The following is a 27,065-nucleotide window of genomic DNA, read 5'->3' as shown; positions in this document are numbered from 1 at the left end:
GTCTCCTATGGCACACCCACACCAGGCTTCTAGAATTCAGTTCACCTGTCTTCATGGCCCAGCCTGCCAGAGGCCTGAAATCTCTCTGGCCCACCTTTCTTTGTTCCCAAAGGCTGTACCTGAAACTTAAGAGATCCAGGCAGAAAGACTTGTAAAGTCTCAGGTGACTTTTCCTTTCTGTGGGACCTAAAGAAAATCAATAGATTCCTGTTTCCCCATCAATCTGAGTCATCACTTCCTCCTCGGTTAGCCATGGAACACATGGGGAAAGTGGCCTACAGGCCTTCACAATGAAATTGACTCTGTATGAAATGAATCTGAAAATTCCATTTATTAAAACAAATACATTGTCCATGTGGGATGAAAATGTGCACATCACATTCAGGTTTTTCTGCTTTAACATTTCTGCAATTCCTTTTCTTTAGAAGACACATTCCATAGATCTTTTATAGGAAAAATGTGAACAATCCTTGGGCTGAGAAACAGTAATGTATATGTAGCAATTCGTCATTGCCAGGAGCAACTAGAAGCAAATGTTAAGAAAGAAAGAAAAGTTTAAAAATCACCTAAGACAGGATGCTTGATTTTCTCAAAACTTCTTCTTCTTCTTTTTTTTTTTTGGTACCGGGGATCAAACTCGGGTCCTTGCGCTTGCGCAGCCAGCAACGAAACCACTGAGCTAAAGCCCCGGCCCTTCTCAAAACTTCTTATGTGAGCATAAGAGTATAGAGAAATGGTTTTTATTGTTTCATTTTTCCTTGGCAGACAGTCTCTTCCAAATATTATTAGCCAAATCAGATTCAGAACCAAATTCTTATTTTAAGTTCTGATTTAAGTAATACTTTATCCCAAATAAAAATAACAAATTTTAAACTGCAGTTAATATTGAGACTGTTGCAAATATTTTTTCTTTATAGAGTTGGCATTCTAAATATGTTTATTGTGTTTACTGACTAACTCCATGGCTGATTCTTCTTGTTATTATTCCACATTTTATATAGAAATTAGGGCCTTAACTAAATTGAATTTTCCTAATAGTCACCCTTAAGATAAAATTATGCTGGTGAAAATTATTGTTGATTTTCTAAAGAAGTTAGGCTCTTTTGAGCCTAAATAATATAATAAAAACTTTTCTGCTTTAATAAACACAAATACCAATAAGGTAAAACTCATATAAGGATTCTGGTATTATAACTCCATAGTGTAACACATGAAAAGGTACAAAAGCTAAAACATTTTCCCTAACTTCAGATGGGCTGTGTATTTTCTGTCCTTTCCTCCTTTTATAAGCACAACTTTTTTAACTTGTATTTGCCAAACCAGTATTGAAGGGCTTCCTGAAATTTTTAGTTCCATTTGAATTGCCCAAAAAATCTCAAGTGATGTGGAAATACAATGAGTCCTTCTGAGAGGAAGAAATGGTATGGATTGGAAATGAACTGGGCCTGGTGGTAGCTTTTGTGTAGTCATCACCGACAGTAGAGTGGCCACATACTCAGTTTATGTTTTAGCTTGCTTTAAAAATGGATTCTTAGGGGCCAGGGATTTAGCTCAGCGGTTTCACTGCCTGCTGCACAAGCGCAAGGACCCGAGTTCGATCCCTGGTACCAAAAAAAAAAAAAAAGGATTCTTAGTCGATTCCATAGCATTTCTGAGCTAACTGAACAAAACTGGGGCTCAATAAATACTCTGCCAGCTTCTGTCCACCCTCTAAGGATTGTCATCAGCAGCCCACTGGAACAAAATCCTAAGGTTTATTCAGAACAGAAGTCTTCTATTGCAGAAATGCGTTCATACATTTCAAAAATGCTCCAGTACCCTCTGTTCCCCGACCCTAGGTGTGAGCGAGCCTTAATTGGAGAAATTTGTTCTTTCATCAGCAAGTCCATAAAGAAACCGAGGAGAATATTTAGCAAGTCTGTTTCAAAATCTGTCCTTGGCATAGTAAATCTTTTTTTATTTTTTCTTTTCCTCCCTTTTAGTACTTTTTTTCTTTCATAGGAGGAAGAAAATGGTGAGGAAAGAGAGAAGAATAGAATTAATTGGGAGTTAATGGTCTTTTGGGGTTTGAAAGCAAACAGGATGTGAGAGAGGCCCTCCTTGAGTAGAAGAGACCCTGGAAAAGAGTGACACATGCTCGCGCGGGGCCACCATTTCTGAGGAGGCTCCAGCTAGAAGCAGTGAAGAATCGCTCTCAACCTCTCCTCATGGGAAGGGAGCACTCTGGATGCACGGAAGTTGTAAGTAAGGACTGAAAGACTCCAACAAGGTAGAGAAGAAAAGCAAAGATTTCTTTGAAAAACTGAGAAATGAAAAATGCAGGCCATCTCAGAGCCAGCCAGATACTTTTCCAGTGGAGCCAACTGCGGGGGCGGCACTGCTACCCAAAGAGTGGGCTCTGGGATCCTGATCCCTGGTGGGGGAGCAGCTGGTGCTCTGCACTTGGGCCACCTTCTCCGCGCTATGGGTTTGTTTCTTCTGTACTTGAACAAACGAGATTTGGGGAAAGAGGGAAGTCGCTCATACTCTCTGGCAAAGCACTTTTCAACTCATGTTGAATCTTAACTGTCCTGCTTGAGGGGGAGGTACTTGTGCTGCCCTGGATCTTGGATAAACCAAAATGCTTTGGATTCTGGAAACTAGAGAAGAGGCGCTTATGCCACGGTTAATTAGGAGGTATTTTAGGCATGGCTAAGGCTCTGAAATAATCTCAGTTTTCACACTACTGAGGTCTTTCCTCCCCAGTCTTTCTCTCTTTCTCTCATTTCTTTTCCTACTTTTATAGTAAAACAACATACTTCTGAATGGATGTAACATAGGGACATTTTCATGCAGTATTACTCAAAAATCATCACAAAGATATGAAAGCACCAGTCACAACACATGATTTACTTGCAGAATCAAAGCTATCATGTATAAATATTAGGAATAGTGATAAGAAAACACAGACAACCGGCAATTCGTTTTTGTTATTACCATGAGGAACATCTCCTTAAGCTTCTGGTGCTCATCCTTGGAGTTCAGTCTGACACAGAAGTCCACCTTATCTCCAAACTACTCTAATGAGGAGGGGCAGGGGAAGAGGGAAAAGGAAGAAAGAAAAAGAAAGGCACAAGGACTAAACATCGATGCCATTAAACCAAACTGCGGCTACACTGGACGACTCAAGCTTATCAAAGGGTATCTACAGACAATATTCATTCCGAGAAGGTCATACACATCTTAGCTCAGTACAGCTGTCTGTTTTAATGTTTATTTTTTAAATATGAAGCAGAAACGTAAGGTCTCGAGGGGGAGGGGGATAGCAGAAAAGAAGTGACACCAATTTTATTTTTATACATTCCCCTCCTCCAGGCAGGTCTGCAGAATCAGATCTCTTAAGTCAGGATGTGGCTTGGCTTTCGTTTTCAGAAAAGGGGCCAGTTCTTTAAACATGCACAGCCTGGAGTTTCACGATGTTTCTCCTTCCTCTCTTTAAATGCCGTGGACATGAGGAAGGTGCCCGCTTTGCTAGAAACTCTACGGCAATGTCCCGGGAGCCCGGAGGCTCTTCAGCCTCCTCCTGGAGACTTAAAGGATGGCGCAGAAGAACTTCTTCTCCCGAAACGGGTTTTCTGAGGCTGGGACAGGGGTCAGCAGGGGGTCCTCCTTGGCATGTGCCTCACAGTAGGCCATCAAGTCCGCAGCTGCCTTGGAGACCTGAAAAGGAGGACAGAAACAACCAGAGCTGTGGGCAGGCACAGACTCAGGAGTCTGGAGCACTCAGGTGAGGCCCAAGCTTTGGGGTCCAATAGCCTAGGCCGTCTCCTTACTCCACCACTGTGCGAGAGCATAGCAGGACACAACCACCTACACTGTCTTTCCTCACTTGCAGGGAATGAAGCCAATTATGTTGAGCTCACAGGATGCTGCCTGGAGGTCTAGAGTGAGGGTAGGGTGAGGGAGATACTCAGGGCCAAAGTCCAGGGAGACACTCCCGGTCAGCATCGTGGAAGTGTCAGTGCTGCCCTTGGACAGCCCAGAGAGTGGGATCTCCTCATTCTGGACCCCAGACACCTCACTTGCCCTACCCTAGTCCCAGCCCTGGTTGCAAGGGTGAAATAAATGAGATATAACCCCTGAAAATTATATAGGACCTGGCATGCAGGAAACTCTGCACATGGGCTAGTTACTGTGATCACTCTGTGGTTGGACCTCTCTGCTCCAGGGACTGTACTAGGGGATGCCTAAAGCCATATTGATTTTCCTCTTTAACCAAACAAATTAGGACTCATAAGTGTGTGTGTGTGTGTGTGTGTGTGTGTGTGTACAGATACACAAACTTAACCTTATATGGCACATATTTACATCTTTTTATTATATATATTCATAAATACACCAGTAAATCATAAAGTAAATCTAGTAATATATATGTCCAACCATTAATAGTAAATCTTAAAATGGATGTGCCTTTAATCACTATAATTATGACATAATATCATAACTATGACTCAAACAAAGCAGTTTACCTTTTAGGGATGCTTCACTGGAGGTTGCCAATAATTTTGGTAACACTGTCATTTCTTACAAAATTTATTCAGCTCATTATTAGGAATCACCATAGGACCTTTCTTTGATCAGCATCAACAGTGGCACATTTTCACTGCCTAAGGGGTTGACTTTAGTTTGAGAAATAAACTACCATGTCTGGGAACCAGGTGGAAGATCAATCAGAAGAATGTCACTTGGGGTCAGAAACCATAAAGTCAAGAGTCAGTTGCTTATTGACATAATACACTTGTTCTGATGGTCACTCCATTTGTTCTACATGGGAGCAACATCACTGTACTACTATCAACGTTTCTCAGAGTGACTACTGAAAACATCGTCCCCCATAAGAGTTGGATAGATTACATCATTGCTGAAACTATTCATCACCCCTCCCTAGAAGAATTGGATCTACACCGTGATATCAGACTTGACCATGTCACATGTGGCTTGCTCAGGCCAATGAAGTTCAAGCAGAGCTGACATGGATTGCATTTGAGTAGGAGAACCAGGGCCTAGTTTGTACTTCTCCCTCTACCACTTGGCCAGCTGAAATACTCATTAGAAATCCCTTCACTGACTCAGGTTTCAGCACATGGCATAGTGGCTCACCCTTGATGTGCTCCTTGCCCCAGTGCCAAGTTGATTAGACCCCAGTCACTTAAAGGTATGTTACTTTTATGATTTATTGGTTGGGCATGAAACTTGTTTCATCTTCCCTTTCCATAAACCCTTGGGCTTTTGGACTCTCTGTTCCCTTTGCCACAGACCTGATGGAGGCAATATTCCAGATGGATACTGTTCCCTCATTCAGGATTCCCAATGAATGTGACATGGTGTGGAATGGCAGCTGATCTGATTATATAAGACCACACAGTGGGTCTATAATCATAAACCTACTTTGTTCCAGACACTGAGTTAAATTTTCTCTTCTGATCTTCACAACAGTCCCAAAGTAGAAATTATTATCTGTCTTTTATAGATGAGAAATTGTCATACAGCACAGCACAATAGAGAAATGAGCTTGAAATCTCATGTTTTGCCATTAAGCCACAGCCATCTGCATATAAACTATTCAAATGTGGGGCTAGTTCCAGAGATTGAAGTTGAAATTCTTCACACAACTTTATGAAGTGCTACTATGACAAAATAAAAGGCAACAACCTGTTTTTGTCTTAGATTTCCTAAATGAAAGTGAAGGTCAGATTTCCAGACTGAATTATGACCACTTTTTTCATGCCTTTTACTTATTTCAGCAATAGTCATTATTGTACCAAACAGGAACTTAGCTGCTAAGCGGCGGAGACAGTAAGAGAGCAATATTGGAATCAATTATAGAGAAGAGCTACTGAACTGTCCATCCCTATGCATTTGCAATATTTATGTATAAATAAGTGGCATGAATTTTCTAAATCCTTTTTATGATACAGAAAGTACTATAGGGAGCAAAATTAATAACTTAGTCATTAATATCTTATATTGGAACTGATTTTGAATGGATTCCTTCTCAAGACATACTATGCATTTTATCTTTTTTCCTGAACTAGATTGCAATCTCCAGTGGATGACAGCCTAACACAATGTCAGAATCCCACTAGTAACTGGAATAACTGTTCATATTTGTTTTGCAGCACATCAGAACTGTGCAAACCATTTTACGTACAGCATACTGTTTAACCAAAACAACATTATGGGTCACAAGGCATTGTTATTTTCACCTCGAATATGTGAGTGGAGGCTTCAGCAGGTAAGTGTTTGCCCCAGGTCTCAGCTGAGGTGCAGCCAACTGTGAATCTCTGTTCCTGACTTAATCGTTATGGAGACTTTTCCTTTCTCACCCATGGTCATCTTTGTCTCTTCCTTTATAGTAAGTCACAGCAGTATTCTGCCTCGAAGATCTCTTGCTTACTCCTAAGACTTTGCACACAGCTTCTTTTATATTCCTGGGTCTCATTTTTCCATGGAGATCTCCCTAAAACTCTAGAAAATCTCTCTCTTTTCTGTCCTGTGGATTCTTCCTCCCAAATTTCAAATTCGGCCTCTTTTATTGTCACCTCTATTACAAATACCCAAGTTCAAACCTCCATCTTCTCCCTCCATTATTACTGAAATAACCACGTAGAAGTGATTAATTGGGTTTTTCAAGAGATGCACGGATAGAACTAGAGAATGGTCTGTCAACTTTGATGATAAAAAGATTATGTCTTTATTTTCACTGACTTTAAATGGAGATTTATCATTTCCTTTCACTATAAATATTGACAACCTTCTACAGTAACATGGACAGTACATGTGACTTAGTCACCAGTAGATATCAAATATAGTAATACCTTGGTTCACAAATGATTCTGTTTGTGAACAATTTGGTTGGCAAACAGAAGCATTTGGCAAAATTTTGCTTCTGTTCACAAACTCTGCATCAGGTGATGAACATGACAACGGCCATCTTCTCCCAAATTGTAGAACTAATTAAGTTCCTGAACTGAGGTACCACTGTATTTTCAACATTATAGTTATCTCATTGCATGTATGTTCATTCACTTTATTGATCTATTGTGAGACCATATGTAAGCTGTTAATAAAGGAGCATATGTAACTATATCAAATTTTATGAATAAATCGATACCTGAAATATTTACAAGATATTTAAAATATTTTTATGAACATATTCTGATGAGCTATATTTCAACACAGTTTTCTGTACAGTGTAAAAACATACTGTGTTTCCCTGAAAATGAGACCTACTCAGAAAATAATTAACCTTGAAAACTAGAGATCAAAAATGCCAGCCTCTATCCTCACCTTACCTGCCTTACAGAGTAGCCACCAAGCAAAAGAACAGTAATGGTCTTATTTTGGGGGAAACAGGGCATTATTCTGAGAAGCTTTCAGCAGACAGCTAGATGGGCCAAGAGCACAAAAAATTTAAGAATCTTAGTTCTATGTGATTTGCCTGCTTTTCCAACTGTGCCAGGAGTAGTCTCCCTACTGTAGTTAGAAAGATATTTTAAACACATATTTGAAACCCTCAATAACTTCCCATTACAGTACTAAGTAGAAAACTAAGAAAGGGCTGGGGATTTAGCTCAGTGGTTCCTCTGTCTGCCTCGCAAGTGCAAGGTCCTGAGTTCAATCCCTGGTACCACCCCCCCCCAAAAAAAACAAAAACAACAACAAAAACCTAAGACATCATAAAAAAGCCTATGGGTTCTGCCTGTGTTGTTCCTGCCCATCTCCAATTTGCTGTTGTACTATTTTTCCTTCTCAGGGTCTTCTTTAAGTTCTGAAAGCTCTAGGTTCTTTTCTGCCTGGGAGCTTCACATACCTGATCCTCCAGAACCTTCTTCTCACTTCCTCAACAGGCTGGCCTGTTCTTCCTCAGGCACTGGCAGAAAAGTCACCCGTATCACCAGCCCTCACTGATGACCTCATCCAAAGTGACTTTCCTCACTGCTCTCTCTCTGTACACCCTACTCTGTTCTCTCTGCATGATTATAATAGTGAACATTGTTAATTTGCTGTCTAATATTTCTTTTTCCCTTCAGACACTCTGCTCCACAAAATCAGGACCCTGAACTGCTTTATTCACCACTGTATCATCACTAGGAAGCAACAATTTGAAATCATGTCCCACTTATAAAAATGCAATGAATGACATTAATGCCAACATTCTATTACCTGAATTTAATCACTGAAAAATATCAAACTCAAATTGAATGAAATTCTATAAAATAAAGGGTCTGTAATCTTCCAAACTGTCCAGGTCATGAAAGTCTAGGAAGTATAAGGGACCATGTCAGATAGGACATCGGTGTGCAACACTTAATTCTGAACTGGGCCCTTTTGCTAATTTGCAGTACTTAAGTGGGGGACTCAGACTAGAATGTAGTAATGTATCACGGTTAATTTCCTATTGTGATTATGAAAAGGCAATTCCGTCCTTGTACAAAGTACATATAAGTTATTAAAAGGTGATAACTTATTCTCTAAGTATGTCTTTGATACTTACCGAAAATCTACCAAATTATTACAATTATATTAACTTTGAGCAAACTGGAGTATTATACTCAGTTTTCAATGTACACCAGAATTTAATTTTAAAATATTTTGCTTCATTTTCAACATATTAAATGAATTAGGACTGGTGCTCTTTGAACATATCCCTTTCCTCTTTAAGTCCTTTGGCATCCCTAGATATAGTCTCAACTGGCCTATAAAGAGGATTATTTCCCATTCTTCCCAATAAAATCGAACACAAGCATTTTACGGAAAAGATGCTAAAACTTTCAATTCAAATGCTGGAAAAATGTGTACTAAGTCTAAGATCAAGGATGTATGTCCTCTTTCCAGTACCAAGCATGATGTCTAACTGGCCCGTTTCTCAGTACATCATTCCCAAGTTCAATTCCAATGTATTATGTGTCAATTATCAGAAAGATAATTTAACCATTGGAAATGTTCATATTTGGTTCACTAATCCATATATATTTTTCAGTTTTGAAAATGAGCCTGTTCTTTTATTTTAAATTGTTTTAAAAAGAAAGTGAACTACGAATGCTAGCTACTTATGACCATACAATGACATAAAGCAATTGACTTTTCTTTAAAGTGATCAATTCTAGCTTTTTAAATATTACCTTTGAATTCTCATATTACAATAGTTTTATTTCACCAATCACATCCATCCTTAGAATCTCCAAATCCATATTGGGAATGTCAGGGGAATTTATGTTCCTGATGGCTTGTTATATGACACTTTTAATATAGAAATTTTAAGCTGTCTACTAAAGAGGAAGTATTTATTGAATGCCTGTGGACCCCTGCACCATGAAAGATGCAAAGTAGACAATATGATCTTTGCCTTTAAGGACTAGTATGCATGGGAAAGTTTATTGGATGAAGTTAAAATGAATTAGTAAATTTGGTCAGAATAGAAAAAGAGATTCATGAACAAAGGGGGACTGACCTGACTCTAAGGAAGGAATAGGATTTGGAAAGGCAAAAAAATAAGAGGAGGGTTGCTCCTAATGAAGAATGCAGAATAACCGGAGGGGTGGAAATGTGCACAGCACACTGTTAAAACAGTAATGAGAACCAGCTGAAACGGTCTACTGGAACTATTTGGAAGAATTGAGAAATGGTTTTGAGATTTCTATGTGGGGTCCATTTACAGAGCATCCAATGAGTTAAGAAGAAGCAATCATTTTATCTATACTCCTTAACTTTCTTTTGCTCTTATATCTACATTATTTTTCTTAATATGATCAGTGACCTTTGTCAAAGAGCATCTCTCTAGCTTCCAATAGTTCCTGGCTCCTTTCCTATCCATGTGGGTGAATTAATTCCAAGCTGTGAGTGCATACTGTGATTCATTTGAACATGAGTTGAGTCTAGTATCAGTCTCATTCTTGCTAGGACAGAGATGCCGCTCTGTGACTGTGGAATTGAGCTGAAAGGAATTCATTGAGCCTATCTGTCTCTGTCTTCATGGAGCCAGAACTGTGAGTGTTACACTGGGAGCAGTGGGGGCCATCTGCACTTGCCATATGGATCAGGCCGTTGAGAAATCCCTTCTTCTAGGGAAAAGAAAAATGTGACACACAGAGAGAAGCAGAGACATGTGCTGGAGCACTGGTGGTGACCTTCCAGTTCTCCATTCCACTGCTTCTCCAACTTCATTTCTGTTCTGGTTCTAAGACATCCTATACAAGGTATGATCAAACTGTATGGTGCAGGGTCGGGGATTTAGCTCAGTGGTTCCAGCACCTGCTGCACAAGCACAAGGTCCTGAGTTCAATCCCCAGTACCAAAACCAAAAAAACAAAATACATGGTGCATGTTTAAACTAAAATTATTACAGCAAAAGACACATTGTCATTAGTACCCTGAAAATACTGCCTCTTGACTTGAACATCATTCTTGCCACTTTCTGAAATAGTTTTGCCAGGTTCTCTTTCATGAGTGTCTTTATGAGATGTGATTAAAAAAAATACAGTGAATGCTGCTGAGTGCCATCCAGTGGAAAGGCAAGATTGTAAAAACATCACAGTGCATCCTCATCCACCTTATTCACTGAATCTGGTACCATGAAACTTCTGGGTCTTCCCAAACATCAAAATCACCATGAAAGACAAACATTTTGAATCAATTCAGGACATGGAGACGCCACAATGGTGCTACTAAAGACATGAAAGAGGACTTTCAGAACTGCTTCAGAAAGTGGCAAGAACCATGAAATAAGTGCATTCAAAGTCAGGGAGAGCATTTTGAGGGAAATTAATGGCAATGAGTTTTGTCCCGAAAAGAATGTAAATTTGAACACTCATTATAGTTTTTCAATCACACTTTGTATTTTGTATAATCAATCCTCTTTCTGCTTAAGCCAGCTTGACTTAGGTTGCTGTTATTAGATACCCAGAGAGTCCTAATGCAGTAGTGAATAAAAATGTTTGCTGAAGCCCTGCTGTCCTCTACTTCTATACATGTTCCCTGTGCTAGTGTTCTAAGGACAGCTGTCTTTTATTTCGTCATTGCTCATTGTTAGCGTGACAATTTTGCTATTTCATAAATCTAAGTGTCACAGTTCATTACCCCTTCTATTCCCCCCTGGTCTTCCTTCCCATTTTCCTTTTATTTCCCTTTACTCTCTGCCCTTGAATGAAATGCTGACAAAGAAATACAAAACAACTGGGGGCATAATTAGTATAAGGCTGGGGTTTCTCTCTCTGTGTGTGTGTGTGTGTGTGTGTGTGTGTGTGTGTGTGTTTTGGTACTGGGATCGAACTCAGGACCTTGTGCTTGCAAGGCAGGTGGTGGCACCACTGAGCTAAATCCCCAGCCCAAGCCTGAGGTTTATGAACAAATAATGGTTTCATTCGTCCAGATTTTCCAGGACTTGTGATGCAAAGGGATAAGAAACAGGAAAGTTTAAAACAAAAGCATTATTCTGATCCAGGAGGGCTACACTATATAACCTGAGTTCCTCTGGAGTTCACCTGAAGGATAGGCTATTGCTTGCTTAAAGGACCCTTAATGGCTCTACTGCCAACTGTTCCCCATTTCCTCTTATTAAAAATCCTACTCTAGGGCCAGGGATTTAGCTCAGTGGTTTTGCTGCCTGCTGCGCAAGCGCAAGGACCCGAAGTTCGATCCCTGGTACCAAAAAAAAAAAAAAGTCCTACTCTTTGTCAACTCAGACCCAGAAGATTTCCAGGTGTATGAGGTATGATAACAAATATGGTGAATGCTGCTGCTAAGTGCCACTCAATGGAAAGGCAGAGATCAGATGACCCTTAGTAACAGTGTAACAAGTTTCAACTATAATTCCATTCAAAGCATTTTAACAAGAGATGTGAACACCAGGTAAGTGACAGCTTTTTAACTGTCCAGATGTTTGTTAATTTCACTGGAGTTGGGTGATCATGCCATGTTAGGTTCTAGTTTTTTTTAAAGAAATGTCATCCTGGGAGATGAGACTTGGTTCTGTGGCTATAATCCTGAGACCAAGGTTCAAAATGCTCAATGGAAATCATCCAGTAGTCATGAAAAAAAGCACATGAATCAAGATCCAACATCAAGGTGATGTTGACTGTGCTTTTTGATGTGGGTGAAATTGTGTGAGCTGAGTTTGTACCCAGAAACACTATGGTGAATTATAAATATTTTATAAGGACTCATTAGAGCATTTAAGAAGTGATGTGTGTAGAAAACAGCCCAAGAAATGGGCAGTTTCCTCCTTCATCATGACAATGCTCTGTGTCACATACTGAACATCATTGGTTCAGCAATTTCTGTCAAATAAAAACATCATGGTGCATCCTCATCCACCTTATTCACCAAATCTGGCACTCTGGAACTTCTGGGTCTTTCCCAAAGTCAAAATGACCATAAAAGGCAAACTGTTTTAGTCGATTCAGGACATCAAGGCAGCCACAACAGCCCAAATAAAGACACTCGTGAAAGAGGACTGCCCGAACTGCTACAGAGAATGGCAAAAATGATGGGACAAGTGTGTCCTGAGCGAGGTGGGGGAGGTATTTTGAGGAAGATTAATGGCAATGTGTCTTTTTCTGGGAGAATTTAAAAAATGTAAACATTTGCTATATGTTTTAATCATACTTTGTGCACAAAGGTCTTGCTGTTTTTTGGAATAGCTCCAAGAGGTTGCCACTCTAACTGGAAAATCACAGACCTTGTACGGAAAGTAGGTGGAGAAGCTGGAATGCTCAGGAGGCTTGTGGGGGGTGGTGCTGAAGGCAGATAACCAAGCCCTAAACCAGCTTGCTGACAACTGTGTCAACACAATCACAGTTTTATCCAGAAGCTAAACTAAAAATAACCTGTCACTTTACCACCGCAGGCCTGCCTGGCTCTAAGGTGCAGAGCAAAGCTAAACACAGGCTTGCCGCTGCATTTCCAACAGTGGAAGGTGTAATGACGTCAAGGGACGATCACCTAGGAAGGCAACCACTCACCACGTCAATTTATTCAGCTAATGCATTTTATCTCTTTTAGTAGCGATTTATTTGTGTCTCTTCAAAGGGCAATCAGGATATGCTGTTGGCTTCTTTCTGATGCCTTTGGAAATTATGGTTTCTGGATATTTTATTTGTGTTGATGATATATCTGGTTCATGTTTTGGGGAAAGGTAACCATTTACTCAACTGCAGATCTTTGAGGGCAAGAATCAGGTCTATCCATCTTCATATCTCTAGAACCTAACAAGTTCTAGAAACTTAAAAAGCTCTCAATAAAATATTTTTTAGGTAAATAAATAAATGAACAGCTGAACAAACAGCAAAAACCCAATCTTGTGAGGAAGATCTTGGAAAGCTTATTCAAGGACCTAAAGAGTGGTCTGAATCTTCAAGGAGTGAGTGCTGTTAAGCGTTAGCAAGGCGGAAGGGTAGAGATGCGCAGGAGATAGAATGTTCCAGGCATTTGAAATTCCCATCAGAGGAATTAAAAGGGGTTTTATACAACCTGTAGGTGAGAGGAAGGGAGTGAAGCTGAAGAGGAGCCTTGGTGATTCTACTAGAGTTTGAATTTATTTTTTTTGGTACCTGGGATCGAACTCAGGACCTTGCACTTGTGAGGCAGGTGCGGTGCCACTGAGCCAAATCTCTGGCCCCAGAGTTTGAATTTTGTTGGGGAGGGGAGCACAGTGAGACTTCCTTTTGGGAAATTTTCTTTGGCAGCAATGTGACAGGTCATTGATAGCAGGGACAGAGTTGGGTTGAGATGGGATTGCAGAGATCAGGTAGAACACTGGACAGTCAGGAGTTCAGGTGAGGGGTGAGGAACGTGGGATCTATGACTGAAAGGTTCTTCAGTTCTCATCATCTTCCTGTCAGTTTTTATCATCCATCAAGATGTCACACCCTTTTTCGGGAACAGTAGCTGGGGCTGCTGAGGAGTAGCAGAAGATGGCAACTGCCGTGGAGTTTTGTGAACTTTTGTCTTAGCTGGGCCACCCCAAAAGGCAAGGTGGACCAAACCCTCTTTCTCCCATAAAATGAATGAATGTTCTTTTCTGATACCATAATCCTTTGACCACTTCACTTCTCTTGCCCACCTGTCACTTTGTATTTTTTTCAGCAAGATAATAAAAGGAAGAATCAAGAAAGGAGAAGATGCAGGAGGTGGCAAAGAAATAAGGTGGATGGTAGGGTGGTAAGGACTCTATGTATCCCATTCACTAATAAAGAGGAACTAAAGCTGTTGAAAGAAGAGCAGGAGTGGATTTTATCTTTTGACTCCTTTACCAGGAATCAAATTTTACAGAGGGAGTTTGGGATAGATGGAAACATGTCCCTGGATATTTGCTTGATTTATTTATGGAAAAGTAGATAAACTCTTTCTTCTCTTTCTAGGGCTTGTCTGAGGGGGGCCAGAAGGATCAAACCCCATCCCCTAGGACAGTGGTTCTCAACCTGTGCTCTACATCAAAATTAACTGAACCTTCCTGATGCTTGGCCATACCCCAGGAGATTCTAACTTAATTGGTTGGGGCATGGTTTGGGAATTGGTCCTTTTATAGAACCTTCTGGGTGATGCAAAAATACAGATGGGGTGAGAACCATTCCTGTAGATGAGGCAATAGGAAACTTTTTCTGTAAAGGACCGAAGAGTAAGTGTTTTAGGCTTTGTGGACTATGTGATCTCTGATACAACTGCTCTGCTCTGCTGTTGTAGTGTGAATGCAGCCATAAACAATATGTAGGTGAGAGTGTACAACTGTGTTTCAATAACACTTCATTAACAAAAATAGGCAATGAACCAGGCATGATGGTGCATGCCTATAATCCTAGAATTTGGGGAGGGTGAAGCAGGAGGAAAGTCTGAACCCAGCCTAGGCCACTCAGTGACTTAGGCACTGTCTCAAATGAAAAATAAAAAAAGGCTGGGGATATAGCTCAGTGCAAAGGTCCTGGGTTCTACCCCCAGTATCATGAATAAATAAATAAATGGAAACAAAAATTTTAAAAATAGGCAATGGGCTGGATTTGGTTCACGAGTTATGGTTTATGAATTCTTGCATACTCCGAAGGACAGCCGGATGGACCAGGTTGCTGAGTGAGGGATGGAGAAAGTAGGAAACATACTCTAGTTTTAAAAAAGGATTTGAAAAAATGTTTTAGTTTTATTTTAGTACAATGAGATATATTTTTGAGTTCCATTTCATAAAATGCTTCTGGGAGAGTAAAGGGATGACTGACAAAAAATTCATCTTAGCATCCTACATAGCCGTCTATTCACAATGACACTGTGGGGCCAACTTCACATTCAAAATCTGCTAACAGGGTTGGGATTTAAAGTCTTGGTTCAATATGAGTTAGCCTCAATTTATGGCAAAGCGGTCAGGTTATATCTTGGCAGTGAAAAAAAGAAGAAGTAGACTATTAACTTTCATTAAACCTCTATGTTGGTTGAATTCCTAGGGAGACCAAGTGTGACTTTTTGTATTTTGAGGGAAAAAATTTAATTAGGTACAAAGAAGAAAAGAAAAAATAATCTGCAATAGTAACTAGAAGGGTTAGACATGAAAGACAAAGAAACAGCCTTAGAGCCTGAACTTGGAGAAAAAAATGTTAGAACCCAAATAAGATGTGAGTCTCTGCAAGGTCAGGGAGATGAGCCGATGAACCAATAAGTCTCCTGCATTCTCCCATTTCCTCAGCTGGAATTTAGCCATGAACTTGTGTTTTGCTTTGTTTTTGTTTTTAATCTGATATGGAGAACTAGCTTTAATTTACACTACCACTTCACGCTAGAGAAATCTAGAGAAAGCAAAAACATACTAGAAAAATAAACATTTTTGCCTATTGCTATTTATTTCCTATCGCAACTAATCTCGTGGATACAGGGAGAGTAGTCACGTGACAGATGGCTGCGACTCACGTTTCACTGTCCTCACCTTTATCCTATCGATGTTGGCTTCCATCTTAAGCTGTTCTACCAGCTTCCTGGCTTGTGCTATGCTGGCTGTGTTGTTGCTGGCCATTGGAGCACTGGATGGGTCTTTCAGACACTCTGGGAGAGAAAACAAAGAGGAAGACTGCGTCAGAATTCATGAGCGGCCAAACATGCAAGTTTTTGAAACAGTGGTTGCAGGCAAACCCAGCTCCTCTTCCCTCTACATGTGGTTAGCACCACGTCCATCTGCCAGGCAGACTGGAAGACGAGGTCTGATTTTCCAATTCTCTATCCTTCACCCTCCTCTCTTCAGAGGAAAAAGAAAAGAAGAATGTTCATCAAATTAGGTAGAATAAGATGCACTGCTACATTAAGCAAAGAAGATATTTAAAGTATTTTAATTTATAAAATAAGTTCAAAATGGCAAGGGCGATGTTGTGTGTGGTTACAGTGGTGGCTGCCATGCTAATTGCTGTTACTGCTGTACACTGTTCTCAGAGGATGAAGCAGGAAAGAAGAGCAGAGGGATGCATGGTACATTCTACGCTTCAGGACTCAAGACACTCTTTTTGATGTTCTCTCAGTGGGCTTGAACCCCTCCCTGCTGGTTAACTGGGACATCTCAGTATTGTGCTGCAGAGGTGCTGTGACAGGAGCTTGGCTTTTCAGCGTCGCTTAATGCAGCATTGGAAATAGCTATTCCTCCCCATTGTTTTTGAAATATGGCTCAATTCACAGCTAACCTTTACTCACTATTCTTTAGGAACACATCTGCAATGTCGGGTTGGGGGGCATTGTGTAATTGTTAGGTACATCAATTAGCTTACTTGTTTTCCCAAATTAAGTACAAAAGGCTGATTCACTTTATGGACTTGGAAATGGAGCACACATGTTTTGAGAGTGGACTTCCATGCCTGTGTAAGATGATACTCAGGTTTCTTTGCTCTAACTGTGCCAAGACTACCGTCCCTGGTGTGCCTCCCACGCCTCCCAAGACTTATTCCTACTTAACTTCTCATCCTTTCTGGATACTTCATCTCACTTTAATAGTGATGTTCATCTTGGAAAGCATCCTGTTTCATTTCCCCCACATTCTGATTGGGTCTTGCTCCCGTCAAGTTGCCATAGGCAACTGCAGGACCATCTGCCCCTTAAAGTCACTGACACTCAATAGTGACGAAAAATCTGAGGACTTCAACTCAACAAGCACATGACCCGAGAAATGAGAAACATTAAAGGCGGCCTTAGTCAACACTAGCCAAATCTTGTTCTGAAGACATTATATTAAATGCTATGACTTTTGCTGGCCTTGGGACATCTTTATCTAGGGATGAAGCAGGGTCAGGGTACCTATCTCAAAAAGGAAAGAGGACATAGAGAAAACTCAAGGAAGAAAGAATAATCCATAATAAACTTTAAACATAGTTTAAGCCACCAAATTCAAGAAACAATTCTCTGTTACAATTACCAAGAAAGCAATAGCCTAGCTATACATTTTCTTCTTTCTTGATATAATTCTTCAAGACAAAAGAAGAAATTATGCACAATTTTCTGTAAACATACAAGCTTTCTCATAGAGTTACTTTATAGTGAATACTGCAAAATAAGCCAGCCAATGGCATTTGCAGGGTAAATTGGAAGATGATTAACTGTTCCCTCAACTTATTTTCAAAGGGATTGGGAACAATAAAGCGAGAGGGAAGATGGAAGGGATTTTTGAAGTCACGAAGATCCCCAAAGTGTACTTTCATGCACTTGAAGGTCAAGGGAGGGAGAAATAAATGTAAGAAAAAAAAATACGAAACTATGATTTCATCAGCATGATTAGGGACCAAATCATCTCAGTCCATAGGGAAATTATAGGCTCACAATCAAACAAACACATCTAACAGCCTAGCAGAAGTTCATAGGATCAATATAGAGTGTTGACTTAATCCAGTAGGGTAACCTAACTCTTCCATTCCTCCCAAGTTAGAGGCAGTCATGTTCTATCAGGCCCCGGCCACTGTAAAGACATTGTTTCTGCCCAACTGGAATTCAATCATCACACTAGAATGTAGATAATCAGAAGATTAGCAAGTCCTGATTGAGCCAGAGGGAGATTTGGGAGATTGGCCAGCTACTTTTCTGCCTTGGAGTCTAATCCAGACCATACAGTAACCTGTATCAGAGACCACCATTTGCCTCCTAATACTCCATTCTACTTTTTCATTAGTAATGAACTTTTTCCCCCTCTTCTTAACAGTGATCACAAAAATCCTGAACCTTAGCTGGGTTTAGTTTGCCAAAAGATACATTCGGCAACTTCCTTTGCAGCTAGATATAGTTTTCTGTGAGCTATAAGCAGAAGTGTCCTTAAGGGAAGGAGTTATAGCCCCTCTGTCCCCTCCTCCTTCTACTGACAATCTTGAGCACTCCTCAGTGAGCAGGAAGGACCGGAGTTCTCAGTGGTTGTACAAAGATGCCATACCAGCTGTGGACTTGCACCTTTTATGTGTGACCGAGAGATAAGGGCCTATCTTGTTCAAACCACTATTATTAAGAGTTTGTGCCACTGCCCAGTAGACCTACTATTACCTGATTAAATACCTCCTTATTTTCATTTGAGCATCTAGGGAAGTCTATGTCCTAATGTCTTTTCATGCTCCTTAAAAAAAAGCTGTGGGCGTCCTGAGGAGACTGAGACAGAGAGTGTGTTAGTTCTATTGCTGCTGTCACATATTTCTACAAATCTATGGCTTAAACAGTAGGAACTTCTCTTAGAGCTCTGGAGATGAGAGGTCTGAAATGGACCCAGTAGGCTAGAATCAGGTGGAAGAGGGCCTGTGTTCCTTTCGGAGGTAGAGTGTCTGAGGGGGAATCTGGTTCTTATCCTGTTCCAGTGGCTCGAGGCTGACAGCATTCCACAGGTTGTAACCCCTTCCTCCATCTTCAAAGCTGGCAAAGTGAGTTAGTCTCTCTCTGACTTGGACTGCACTTCAGCCCCCCTCTTCCACTTTGAGGAACACATCTAACTACACTGCACTCACCCACATAATCCCAGATAATCTCCCTCTCTCTCTTTAAATCACCTGATTAGCAACCTTACCTCCTCTTGGATCTGTGTTCTCCTTTGCCGTGTAATTTAATGTATGTATAGGTTCTGGAATTTGGGATGTGACCGACTTTGGGGAATGAGGTTATTTTTCCTACCATGGGAGGAGACTTCTGCATAAGCGGGGAAAAGAAGCAGGGAGGTAGAGAGGGAAAGAAGAGGGAAGGGAGAGGTGCCTAGAAATGCTGGGGACAGAAGACATCTGAAGCCTAACTGGACTTAAGAGAAAAGGTGAGCATAGGCATTGGCATCTAGTTTTAGGCAGATACATCATGAAAGTTGTTTTACTGAATGACCCAGAAAGAGTCTTGTGCCATTTTGAGAATCACTTGGTGCAAGGGTCCATAATCCTTGGGTCACAGACCAGTACCAGTTCCTGGCCTGTGAAGAACGAGGCCACAGAGCAGGAGGTGAGCATCAGGGGACTGAGCAAAGCTTCATCTGCTCCTACAGCTGCTCCCCATGGTCACATCACCACCCGAACTTCACTTCCTGTCAGATCAGCAGCGCCATTAGATTCCCATAGAAGCATAAACCCTGCTATGAACTGTGCCTGTGAGGGATCTAGGTTGCATGGTCCTTATGAGAATCTAATGCCTGATGATCTGAGGTGGAGCTGAGGTGGTGATGCTAGCACTTGAGAATGGCTGCAAATACAGATTAACATGAGCAAAGAGGTTCAACTGCAGAGACATTGTAATAAATCAATTGCTTGTAGACTCATATCAAACCCTACCAGTGAGTGGCAAGTGACAATTAAGCTGCATCTCGTGGCAGGATTTATAGTGACAAATGAATTGATGCACCTCAATTGTATAGCTGCACCTGGCACCAGCCTTTAAATCAGAATCTGTCACTTATTTTAGTCTACACATGACCACCCAATGTCTGATTTACCACTTCTAACTGTGCCTCTTTCCTGCACTACACACTTGTCTGAGTCACAGTTCTGGTAACCCTCAAGCTAACCCTAGCTAAAGTGAGTAAAAAACAATGTCATGGAGAGCTTTCTTTAAAAACAGGGAAGAACCCAATGATGACAGAGCAGAAGACCCTAGGACTGGCAACAAAAAGAAAGCCGCATTTAAAAGAAAATACCCAGAGTCCTACTTAAATCCCAGGTTCATTGCAACAGGTAATTCACATTCTCCAAGCCTGCTTTGTATAATATGTGGTCATCAGCTATTCAGTGAAGCCACACAACCGTTAAAACTGCTTCACCACAGGTAGGCCAAGCACCTACATTAAAAGACAAGTCTTTGGAGTTTTTTAAAAGAAAAACATGAACACGAAGAACAGAAGCAATTATTGAAGGCCACCACTTCATCAAATGGGTCGGCCCTCAGAGAGAGCATCATTCTTAGTAGTTGACCACATTGTTGAAGCTAAGAAGTTCTTTACCCTCTTTCCTCTAAAATGAGACCTAGTTAGAAAATAATCAGCCTTGAAAACTAGAGATCAAAAATGCCAGCCCAAATCAGCCTATCCTTGTCTTACCTGCTGTCACTATTCTCTTCCTCGGTGGCCACTCTGTAAGGCAGCATATGCGTTCACACACACACACACACACACACACACACACACACACAATTCTGAAAGGACAGCTCTAACATCACTGATTCTTTTTCTTCCATTTTTTTATTGTAGTAAAAGGCACAGCATAAAATTTATGATCTTAACCATTTTAAGGATATAGTGGAGTGGTATTAAGTATACTTATATTGCTATATAACCATCATCCACCTGCAGAACCCTTTTGATCTTGCAAATCAGATTCTGTACCTTTAAACAACATTTCGTCATTCTCCCCTCCCCACCAGCCCTTGACAGGCGCCATTCAACTTTCTGTCCCTGTGGTTTTGACTATTTTAAGTATCTCATATAAATGGAATGCTACACTCTTTCGGTATTTTTGTGTGTGTGTGTGTGTGAGACTGACTTATTAGTGTAATATCTTCAAGCTTCACCCATGCTGAAGCATATGTTGGAATATTCTTTCTTTTTAAGGTTGGATAATATTCCATTGTATACATCCACTGCATTTTAAAATTTATTCATCTTTGGTTGCTTCCACATGTTAGCCACTATGAAAATGCTGCTGTGAACATGGGTGTCTAAATATCTCTTGAAAAACTGCCACATGGTTTTTCACTGTGGTTGTACTATTTTACATTCCCAACCAACAATGCACATGCATTCCAATTTCTCTACATCCTTGCCAACACTTGGTATTTTCTGTTCTTTTTTTTTTGACAGTAGTCATCCTAGTGGGTGTGAGGTGTTATCTCATTGTGCTTTTTGCCTTGCATTTCCCTAATGACAGTGATGTCAGGCATTTTTTCATGTGCTATGGGCCATTCATATCTCTTCTTTGGAGAAATACTATTCAAGTCCACTGGGTTTTTATTGTTATTGGGGTATAGGAGTTTATATATTCAAGATGTTAACCTCTCATCAGACAAACAATTAGCAAATACTTTCTTCCCTAATGGGGTGCTTTTTCACTCTCTTGATACTGGCTTTTGGTGATACAAGCTTTGCATTTTTGTGGAGCCTGATTTGTCTATTTGCTGTGTCTTTAGTATCACACACAAGACATCATTGTGAAAGTCGGTGTTGTGAAGGTTTTGTCCTGTTTTCTTCTATGAGTTTTATAGTTTTAGCTCTTATACTTAGATCTTTGATCCTTTTTTGGGGTGACATGTGCCAAGGATTGAACCCAGGGCCTCTTGCATGCTAAGCATGGGCTTTACCACTGAATTTCATTAGATTCTGAGGCAGTTTCAACAAGAAGTATAGACACATATCAGATGTTCTTTGCTAATGTTCCCATTTCATTTTACATGTTACTCAAATTGGGGAAAGTTTATTTTTTTAAGACAGAAACAGTTTGAACCCACTAATCACTGAAACATCTCTAAAAGAAAAAAGCAAATTTCTGCTTAAAAGATCATGTAGACAAAACTTCAAGACACACATAGCTGTTATAAACAAATGACAAAAATCTTTTCAGTTAAAAAGACAAAGTGATGAATCGGCTTGTGTGTGTTGATGCACTGTGACTTGTGATACACTAGAGTTCTGCAAAGGCCAGCCTGGTCTTGAAGCCCACAGAAGACGACCCCCGAGATGCACCCAGCCCTGGGATTCACTCTTCTAGCAACTGCAGGGCAGAGGGAAATAAGGCAGATTCTAGTACTTTTGGGGAAACTCCAGATTCCAGAAGCCACTTCTCAAGTCACAGTTAGCTGCCTTAATGACCAAGGGGTGGGTACTGCTAGAGCAAGCTGCTCTGAGCCCAGCAATGGGCAGCAGCTGCCAAGTACTGGATCATCTGGCAACCAAACGATGGCACAGAACGTGTGGTTACATTGTCTGTATTTGAATCAGATGATTAGAGTGCTGAAGGTTTATGCTTTCAGAATGCTAAAAGTCTTAAAAAAAAAAAAAAAAGAAATTCTAATAATTTAATGACAATTCCAAATGGGATTCGGTCTGTTCTCCAGACTCCACATTTGACCCACCGGCCAGGCCACCCAACCAGGGGAGGTACCACCCGTCAGGGGGCATTTGGAAATGTGTGGGGGTGATTTGGGCTATCACAGTAACTGAGGGTGCTGTTGGCATTTAGTGTGCAGAGGTGAAGACTCTAATGGCCCACAGCATGCCAGACAACAGCGAATTCTATGTGTGGTTCCAAAAGCCCTCAGCACCCCCAGTGATAAATAGGAAGGACACTCCCAAAATAGCCACAAAGTCATGCATGAAAAAGTTGCTCCAAGAAAGTATTCCAGGCAGAAGGGTTCATTCTTATATTCTATAATCCTCATTCCCTTACTACTGATGAATAGTGCTATGTGCTTATAGTTCTCATCAGCATTGTTATGCTTTATGGATATTTGGATCCTGGTCATTTAAAATATAGCAGTCTCTTGTGCAATGCACTGGTAGAATGAGATTATGCTGGGTTATATTTGCCAGCAGGCAAAAAGAATACAAATAACAAAATTTCCTAGAACAATTATAGGGATTATATATGAGAGATTGGCAGAGCTATTCAAGAATGTCTTAATTATCCCACCTAAATTCCAAGGCCAAGAATAAAACAGAAGGCACTTTATTCTTTTCAACTTATGAGAGCCCCCGCCCCGAACATGAGAAATAGGCGCATTATGGAATAATAGCCATCAGATAACATTTCTATTTCTAAAAATACATTCAGTATTTTAATTTTCTTTAGGGGAAACTTTTCTGTTAAGAAACCATACATTTTCCTGTCATTTAGTTTTGTAATAAACACACAATCTCTTATTTCTGTGACACAAAGATAAATAAATGTTTTGATCATGAAATCTTTGCCTTAGAGAGTGTAGGTTAATTGTTTGGAGGATGTATTTTATTTTTTTTAATCCCTTAATGGTGTTTTTTTAAAAAACATCGGACAGACTTCCTGGGACCTTTAATTACAATTGCGTTCTGATATTTGCAGTAGCTGCTGATGAGTTTTATTTGTTTTGTGTATTTACTAGTGTTACATTTGCCATAAAATAATTTCTAGATCTAGAATTCAAAATAGAGGTTTATAGTATCCTAGTCACTTCAAAATATCTTCATTATTCTCATTTGTCAGTCATGTCCACTGGTGTTTGGTTGTTAGCTCTTTTGAAGTAGAGGACTAACCTCAAATGATTCCAATTTTGAATTTTTCAGAACTTCCGCAGTTATCTGGGTATCTTTATTAACTGCTCATACCGTAACCTAAGTTTAGTTTGTGCATTTTTGCCACTCACTTTGTTTGATCCCTACTTTAATTTATTCTGCAGTGCATAAGTGTACCATCATCAAATTAATTATATTATATATGTATGTACACTGATTAGATTAGGATATATACTAATAGTAAATTTTATGTACTAATAATACAGATTTTTATGTACTAATACAAATTTTATGAACTAAGAATAACAATATCCATCCCTTTGAAGAGTTTTAACAACCAGAACAATAGCAAATCTATGAACAGTGGCTGCAATACGAATCAAGCAGTTATAAAATCCCAGTTTGCTAGGTTTCAGGGTAGCTTTTTATCCTGCATCTCTTTCTTTCTATTACCAGTTGGTTACCTTGACCTGAAAAATACCAAAATAGCACATTGATCTCTTTCAATCAGCAAACACTAATTTCTTTCCATTCCCCAGCAACTAGGGACAGTTTAAATCAATAAGAGGTTTACTGTGAGTGCACTGCTTTTTTGTCAACACTTTCAAGCCCTGGAGCATCTGGGTCAGAATCCACTTTGCACACTTGTTCTTTCCCAATTTGGCTCATCGTAAGGATCTTTTGGGTGTCACAGTGTCAGGGTCTCCTCCCTTACCTTTGCTCATTTTAGAGCAGCAGTATAGGGGTTCGAGGTGGAGAAGGAGAAAGGGGACGAGAACTGATTGCGTGGGAAGGTGTTAGGGGATGTGTCACATCTGCAAGCATGGAAGAGCTGGGGGACAGAGGGTGTGGGTGATCCTGGACCCCAAGGTGTTTTAAAAAAAGAAAGAAAGCAAAGAAGCAGAGGGAGACAGGACTAGAGGAAGGGCAGGAGGGCACAGGAAGACAGCCACCTCTGGAATGCTTCAGGAAATTCACAGGAGGGCCAGAATGCAGAGGGCTAACAGCACGTGCTGGCTAAGTTAAAGGATGGTTTTGTGAGGAAAATAAAATGGGAACCTTTCGAGAGCTTCTGCCTCCCTCTCTCCCCTCTCCGACCTTCAGTACCTCTCATTTCTTAGAATTTGATTTTATAGGCCAGCAGCTCTGTTCTTTCACCCTAGAACCAGGAAGCCAGGAGAGTGTGAGTATTAGCATAGACTGAGAGTTCACCACGTGCTGGGAGCTGGACCACGGGCTCCAAAGCATTATCCTAGTGAATCCTCACTGTGACTCCAGAGAACCCAGAGCTATTTCCCTCACTGGAGAAAACCGAGGCTTAGATTCAGTTGGCACATCCGTGAGTAGGGTATCTCCGAAGCAAACTCCCCAGGGCAAGATTTTCCTTCAGCCTTTCTCAATTCACATTTTCAAAGGCACCAGCCAGATCCCACTCTGGGGTCTATAGCATATGCTTTGTGATTTCCACAAACATAATAGCCATGTCTCCTGGTCTGTGGATCTCTGTAGCTTCAGGGAAGACTAATGCAAATGAGAACCTGGATGGAAACTCTAAAAACCAAGGCCGCTATTGGCCAAGAGGGAAGAAAATGAACCAAGGAAACAATATATTGATTAAAATCCACTCTACTATTTTGATGCAGTTTTGCTGTGAAGTTGGCAGTCACTGAACGAGAGAGACCAAATCCAGTCTGAAGGTGCCATGTAGGTGGAGAACAGGCCGCAACATGGAGTCCCTGCCTCACTCCACTGCCAGAAACCCTGATTTGAAATGACAGCTCTCTGTGTTCCAGTAAACTGCTGTTTCGGAAAACATTAACCTCTGCAAGATTCAGCCTTCCTTTTGGAAAGAGGGTCACTGGTTAGTGGCTTTTAATGACCTTGCAGAAAAACATAGCCCTTGAAAAATGCTGACATCGAAGTCATGGATTTTGTAAAATGAAACAGAAATGAACAGGCTGAGTTGCAACTGTAAAATGACACTCAAGCTTTTGGCTTTTATCTGAGACTTGGATAAGGAATTGGTGTGAATCTGTAAATGGGAGCTGGCATTCTTAGGTGGGCTTTGTTCACTACAAGGAAAAAAGATTAGTATTTTGCAGGGGATGTGTTTGATTTTTCTTAAATATGGAAGCACATATCATGAATCAGTAGGGTTCCAATGAAAGAGAAATAATGAGCTAGTTTCCATAGAAATGGCAATGTTAACCTACTAATCGCCAACACTCGGCAACAGCAGGCAAGGGCGATCTGACAGGCAGCAGCTGTCTGCTTCCTTGTAGGCAATTACCTATTGGTTAATTAATTTCTTTGTGAGAAATCACTGCTCCAGTCCTAAATCCTTAGGAGGTCTTGCATGGTAAGCACCTCCTGGAGCTCAGGAGCCTCCCCTGGCAGCTCTTGCTTGTCACTGTGCCAATGTCCTGCCAGCTCCCAGAATGACACCGGAAGTCCACTGGCAAACAGAGAGATGCTGAGCTCCCTAACTCAGCCCTCCAAATACAAGTCGGATTTTTCCCATTCAGGTTTGGTTTTCACCCCTGCGTTTCTTGGGTATTCCCAGTGATGTGACTGACAGATGGTACAAAAGTGGAAAAACAAGCACCAGGAGACAAGAGAACTGGGTTCTAGTCTGGACAGTCACTCTTAGCTGTTTTACAATGGAAAAATCATCTACTCTTTCTGGGTACAGTTGCTCAGCTATAAAGCAGGCACTGCACACATGCTCCTGGTGTTTATGAGAGTGCACTGGGAATTATGCAATTCAGGCAGCAGAAAGAACAGGAAGAAGGACCACCACTCTTCACTGTGCAACATCTAAGTGCTGGGCCCTAGAAGTATTCCATACATAATCTGCATTCCTCACAACACAGAACATGGAAAACGAACTGTGGAGTAAAAAGGGCAAAGGGAAATATTTATAGATACGACCACTGTTGAGCAAGAACTTAAATAACAAACAAGAACTTAACAATCCAAACAATCTGTTTTGGAGGAGAGAGTAAGTAGATCCTTATATTCAATTACCCAATTTTGAAATTTCTAATTTTCTTGGGCGACCTATTCAGGAGATGGTGATTATTGGAAGATCAATTGCAATTTAAAATTAGCAAAGATTTATTGAGTGCTTAGTGTGCATGACCCAGAAACACCATGCACATGTTCCACTAAGTTTTTAAGGAGACCAGCTGTTGAGCAGATGCGACAGGGCTGCAGGCTTTCTCAATAATTCTAGGAAGGCACTTTCTTTCTACGTTATTTTCTGGAGGGAAAAGCCCACAATCCACATATGGTGTTTGCAAAGGTTTCCTGTAGCCACAAAATAAACCTGCAACCCTACCGGTAGCACCCGAGGCTCCCAGGATTGGCC

The 27,065-nt window shown here is 40.7% G+C and overlaps 1 protein-coding gene across 3 annotated transcripts in view; it reads right to left on the bottom strand.

Annotated features, from left to right (window-relative positions):
• Positions 1-307: 307 nt before the first annotated feature.
• Positions 308-27,065, bottom strand: part of Gng2 (G protein subunit gamma 2) — a 103,865-nt gene continuing 77,107 nt past the window's right edge. For all 3 annotated transcript variants that reach the window (XM_021262269.2, XM_004835539.4, XM_087208098.1), the window contains 2 exons: positions 15,944-16,059; positions 308-3,699 (listed from right to left, as the gene is read on the bottom strand). In XM_021262269.2, coding sequence (XP_021117928.1) covers positions 3,571-3,699; positions 15,944-16,030 — 216 coding nt within the window. In that variant the 5' untranslated portion in view covers positions 16,031-16,059 and the 3' untranslated portion in view covers positions 308-3,570. The remainder of the gene's footprint in view (positions 3,700-15,943; positions 16,060-27,065) is intronic.

Source organism: Heterocephalus glaber, unplaced genomic scaffold, assembly GCF_053883595.1.
Source record: "Heterocephalus glaber isolate CG9 unplaced genomic scaffold, H.glaber_assembly_v1.0 deba00000901, whole genome shotgun sequence".
Taxonomy (NCBI): Eukaryota; Metazoa; Chordata; class Mammalia; order Rodentia; family Bathyergidae; genus Heterocephalus; species Heterocephalus glaber.
This window is presented reverse-complemented; position numbering and strand designations above follow the sequence as displayed.